The sequence below is a fragment of the Cyprinus carpio genome, chromosome B1 (genome assembly GCF_018340385.1).
Source record: "Cyprinus carpio isolate SPL01 chromosome B1, ASM1834038v1, whole genome shotgun sequence".
In the NCBI taxonomy this organism is placed as follows: Eukaryota; Metazoa; Chordata; class Actinopteri; order Cypriniformes; family Cyprinidae; genus Cyprinus; species Cyprinus carpio.
In genome coordinates, this window is record NC_056597.1 from 23,839,455 (window position 1) to 23,844,859 (window position 5,405).

Genomic DNA, 5,405 nt, shown 5'->3' on the forward strand with positions numbered 1-5,405 from the left:
GATGACGAACGTGACGGAGATCTCGGCGAGGTTAAACAGCACCTACAGGTGTGTGAGCCCCAGCACCGTCAGTCTGAGCCCCGAGGTCAACCTCACCTTCTCTGATGTGCACATGGAGGCTTACATGAGCGGAGCCAACCTCAGCACAGACGGTACCTTCTTCACACCGAATTAAGTGCTGCTTCACTTGTTCTTGTTGATCCCACACATCATATGTTGGTTTCCCAGCATGCACAGTGGCTGGGAGTAAATAATCCCCTGGGGTCTTCTCTGGAAAGTGCTCATCATCAAAAAAACACAACAACAAAAAACAACAGCATTCAAATATACGGCTAACTTAATAATAGAAGAAAAACTTGGTGATTAAAAAAATTAGAAATGTTGCCTTGTCTGGTAACTGAAATAAAATAATTCTAATGAAAATGACTAAAACTAGTGAAATAACAATAAATGAAGAACCAAAAGTGATAAAAATTATAAAAGGACATAAATCTAAACTGACATAAAATGTAATTAAAACTACATAGAAATAAAAAAAAAACAGTGACAAAAACACATAGTGAAAAAACTAAAATGAAAACTGAAATAATAGCTAATTCAATATCTTTATTTTGTTTTTCATAACATGATAATGTTAAGTTGACAATGTCTATAATAATAAATATCAGAAATGATTCTCAATCTGTCATTTTTAAAAATACTGAAAGGACTACGTATGTGTCAAATAAAAATAAAATTAAAAAACTGGTTAAATGTCCTGTTAGTGTTCGGTTAGTTGTGTTGTGACACTGAATTGAATCAACACTGATCTGAATAATGTCTTCTGTAGAGCTGCTTTACAGCTGATATTGAATCAGTTTTGATGAATTCTGCAGCATGACCAGTCATCTTCCTGTTTATGAATCTGAGTGAACATGTGGCGTGTCTCGTGTGTGTAGAGAGCGTTTGCAGTGCTGATCAGACGGTTACGACCGCTGCCCCGACTCAGTCTCCCAGAACCAGCGCCGCCCCGTCTCCCGTCCCGCCGCCCGCTCCGCAGCGAGGAAACTACACCCTCACCAACCGCAACGGCACCGCCTGCCTGCTGGCACTGATGGGGCTGCAGCTCAACATCACGCACCGCTCCAGAGCACTGAACCAGGTGATGCACGCGCACACACTTCCTGCTGCTGTCACGTGTTTGACCGCTGCTGACCTTTGATCTGACCCTCCCCAGATGGTCAGCGAGGTCGTGAACCTGCAGCCCAACAGAACCACAGCCTCGGGGTCGTGTGGGGTCACGGTCGCCACGCTGGTGCTGACGGAGGATCTCACCAACCTCACCTTCACCTTCACACTGGTGAGTGTGTGTGTGTGCGCAATAGAGAGTGCACGAGAGTGTGTGAGAGAATGCAAGTGTGCGTGATAGTGTGCGCAAGAGTCTGTGAGTGAGAGAGTGCATGAAAATGTGTGTGAGAGTGATGCGCAAGAGTGCGAGTGTGTGTGAGTTTGTGCGAGAGTGTGTGTGAGAGGGTTTGTGTGAGTGAGTGTGCATGGTGTGTGTACGAGTGCGAGTGTGTGTTTGAAAGAGTGCGCGAGTGTGTGTTTGTGCGAGACTGCACAAGAAATTGCGTGAGTGCGCGAGAGTGTGTGTGTAAGGTGTGTGCGCAAGTGTGAGTGAGAGTGTGTTTTTGTGTGTGTGAGAGTGTGCGTGAGAATGTGTGTGAGAGAGTATAAGAGAGTGCACGAGTGTGTGTGAGAGAATGCAAGTGTGCGTGATAGTGTGCATGAGAGTGTGTGAGAGAGTGAGTGTACACGATACTGTGTGCAAGAGTGTGTGAGTGAGAGAGTGCTGACTGTGCGAGTGTGTGTGTGTGTGTGTGTGTGTGTGTGTGTGTGTGTGAAAGAGTGCGCGAGTGTGTGAGTTTGTGGGAGAGTGCACAAGAAATTGCGTGAGAGTGTGCGAGTGTGTGTGTGTGTGTATGAGAGAGTGTGTGTGTGCGTGTGTGTGTGTGTGTGTGTGTGTGTGTGTGTGTGTGTGTGTGTGTGTGTGAGTGTGAGTGAGAGAGTGTGTGCACGAGTGTGAGTGTGTGTCTGACTGTCCTGTAATGAACGCATGATGATACTGAAGGTGTTTTGTGTTGCTGCAGAACTCCACTACACAGAAGTTTTACCTGAGCGCGGTGAACGTCTCTGCCTTCTGGCCGGACATGACAGGTACAGCACTAGATGATCAGCACAGGCTTTCAAACCTGAGTCTTTAATATCTGATGTACAGATGCAGACGCAGGAACAGGACATCCACAGATTCCTAGAAAGCATTCAAATGTCTAAAATTCACTTTTCAAAATTTAAAGTTATAGTTCACCTAAAAGTGTTCACAGAAACAAACAGCTGAGGGTAGCCATAGAGTTCTACTGTATGGAAAATACTATGGAAGTCAATGGGTACCATTAGCTGTTTTTTTTTTTTTTTTTTTTTTTTTTTTTTTTTTTTTTTTTTTTTTTTAAACAACATTCTTCCAGCAGAAGAAAAACTCACACAGTTTGGAACTTGAGGGTGAGAAAATGATGACAGAATGATTATTTTTGGGTGAACTATTCATTTGATGCCATAAAACATTATTCACAGAGCTCTTAAACATGCTGACGGAGAGGAGGTTCATAACAGATTTATTAACTACTAAACTAATAAATGTGATTATTAGCATTTGATCAGTCAGTCTTTTTGTTAGTTTTTGATGCTCTGTGCCAAATTAAGCTGTTTATATGTAAGTCTGTGTGCAGCATTTCGTATTCTGTCATTTGGTGTAAAGATGATGATGATAGATGTGCCTGATTGTGTGATTGCTGCAGACCGCTTCGTGGAGGGAAACGGCTCTCTGAACTTCCTGCAGTGCAGCGTGGGCCGCTCGTACGTGTGCAGCGCGGAGCAGACGCTCTCGATTGTGCCCAGCTTCTCCATAAACACCTTCAGACTGCAGCTGCAGCCCTTCAACGTCACCGCCAGTCGCTTCTCCGCAGGTACTGACCGCCGCAGGCAGACACCGACTCCATCCGCAGTTCCTTATCTGTGCAGATCTTTAAAAACTCTTATTTAAAGGGGTCAAGAACTGCCTTTGTTTTCAGTGTTGCACTGTTCTCTGAGCTCCACTGATTGTTATCAAGATTTTTGTTAAAAAAAGCTATGTGCTATTAAAAAGCTATTCCACAGTGATGTGGAAACAGTGGGCGGGGCTAAACAGAGCGATGTGGAAATGGTGGGCGGGGCTAAACAGGCAGCGACGTGGAAACGGTGGGCGGGGCTGAACAGGCAGCGACGTGGAAACGGTGGGCGGGGCTAAACAGGCAGTTACGTGGAAACGGTGGGCGGGGCTAAACAGGCAGCGACGTGGAAACGGTGGGCGGGGCTGAACAGGCAGTTACGTGGAAACGGTGGGCGGGGCTGAACAGGCAGCTACGTGGAAACGGTGGGCGGGGCTAAACAGGCAGTTACGTGGAAACGGTGGGCGGGGCTAAACAGGCAGTTACGTGGAAAACGGTGGGCTGGGGCTGAACAGGCAGCTACGTGGAAACGGGTGGGCGGGGCTTAAACAGGCAGTTACGTGGAAACGGTGGGCGGGGCTAAACAGGCAGCGACGTGGAAACGGTGGGCGGGGCTGAACAGGCAGCTACGTGGAAACGGTGGGCGGGGCTAAACAGGCAGCTACGTGGAAACGGTGGGCGGGGGCTAAAACAGGCAGTTACGTGGAAACGGTGGGCGGGGCTGAACAGGCAGTTACGTGGAAACGGTGGGCGGGGCTGAACAGGCAGCTATGTGGAAACGGTGGGTGTGGCTAAACAGGCAGCGATGTGGAAACGGTGGGCGGGGCTGAACAGGCAGCTATGTGGAAACGGTGGGTGGGGGTGGCAGCCTATGTGGAAACGGTGGGCGGGGCTGAACAGGCAGCTATGTGGAAACGGTGGGCGGGGCTGAACAGGCAGCTATGTGGAAACGGTGGGCGGGGCTGAACAGGCAGCTATGTGGAAACGGTGGGCGGGGCTGAACAGCACAGGCAGCTATGTGCTGAAAACGGTGTGGAAAACGGTGGGGGGGGCTGAACAGAGGCAGCTATGTGGAAACGGTGGGCGGGGCTGAACAGGCAGCTATGTGGAAACGGTGGGCGGGGCTGAACAGGCAGCTATGTGGAAACGGTGGGCGGGGCTGAACAGGCAGCGACGTGGAAACGGTGGGCGCTGCTTATCCACACTATTACATCATAGAGCAGCACATTCCACAAGCTGTTGTTTTGGGAGACTGCCTTCAATATAAGCTGTTTTTAGAATAACGACAAAGTGTTGAGTTCTGAAACTTACAGGATGTGTTTATAGTACAATGACCTCTTATGTTAAAATATCAACCAAAAGGGAATTTTGGTTTCTCAGTTCATCACCCTTTTAAAAATGTAAAAACTGTCAATTTGATTTAAAAAAACTCTGTGCTTCTGTGTGTGTGTGCAGTGGAGGAGTGTCGCGCGGATCAGGAGAACATGCTCATCCCCATCATCGTGGGTGTGGCTCTGGCCGGTCTGGTGCTGATCGTCCTCATCGCGTATCTGATCGGCAGGAAGCGGACACACGCCGGATACCAGACCATCTGATCATCTTCATCCTCCTCCTCCTCCTCCATCTGCATGCACTGGAGTGTGTGTGTGTGTGTGTGTGTGTTCACTGTGAGGTCAGGGGTGTGTGTGTGTGTGTGTGTATGTGTTCACTGTGAGGTCAGGGGTGTGTGTGTGTGTGTGTGTATGTGTTCACTGTGAGGTCAGGGGTCAGCTGCAGTGGTCATGGGGTGTGGTGTGTGGTGTTTCTGTGCTGTGAGGTCAGAGAGTGTGTTGTGTGTGTGTTCACTGTGAGGTCAGGGGTTCAGGGGTGTGTGTGTGTGTGTAAGGGGTGGAATGACTTCTGATTATTATGTAATGAAAGTCGAGTGGACTAGTCGCTGACGATGTCATTTAATGAACAAACACATCTGGAGCTGAGACTGGAACAGATGTGACAGCTATGACACACGACACAGTGCTCCTGTAACAGCTCATTTATCAGTGCTTTTGTCTTTCAGTCGTTACACTTCTCACAGATTTCTGCTCGTTCTAAATCAGATACATACATTGATATGAATGCATTAGTGAGAGCGAGTGTGTGTGTGTGTGTGTGTGTGTGTGTGTGACAGCGTTTAGATTAGAACAGTGATTAACTTCCCTGCACAATAAGCTGTTTAGACTGTGCATTCTCCCGTTCAGTTTCTTGGATCCAGATGATATAAACACACACGTCTTGTGGAGCTTTCAGAGCATGTACTGATTGGAAACGGAGTGTAATCCTGTTGCGCCCTCTATAGGACCAGCGACTAGTCGACGTCAAGCTGAAAGCGCCATGACAGAGCAT

General features: G+C 48.0%; 1 protein-coding gene across 2 annotated transcripts in view; it reads left to right on the top strand.

The window, feature by feature from the left end:
• The window catches only part of LOC109087165 (lysosome-associated membrane glycoprotein 1-like), a 10,589-nt gene extending 5,793 nt beyond the window's left edge, over positions 1 to 4,796 (top strand). Inside the window, exons 4-10 of one of the 2 annotated variants that reach the window (XR_006153757.1) lie at positions 1 to 152; positions 939 to 1,141; positions 1,217 to 1,339; positions 2,130 to 2,196; positions 2,835 to 3,002; positions 4,479 to 4,695; positions 4,782 to 4,796. The exon at positions 1 to 152 is cut by the window's left edge and continues 13 nt beyond it. Coding sequence is in view for 1 of the 2 variants with exons in the window: in XM_042717030.1 (XP_042572964.1) it covers positions 1 to 152; positions 939 to 1,141; positions 1,217 to 1,339; positions 2,130 to 2,196; positions 2,835 to 3,002; positions 4,479 to 4,618 (853 nt within the window). In the remaining variant the exon portion in view is untranslated. Of the gene's footprint in view, positions 153 to 938; positions 1,142 to 1,216; positions 1,340 to 2,129; positions 2,197 to 2,834; positions 3,003 to 4,478; positions 4,727 to 4,781 lie in introns of those variants that run through there. The other variant, XM_042717030.1, reaches the window with a different exon arrangement.
• Positions 4,797 to 5,405: the final 609 nt, after the last annotated feature.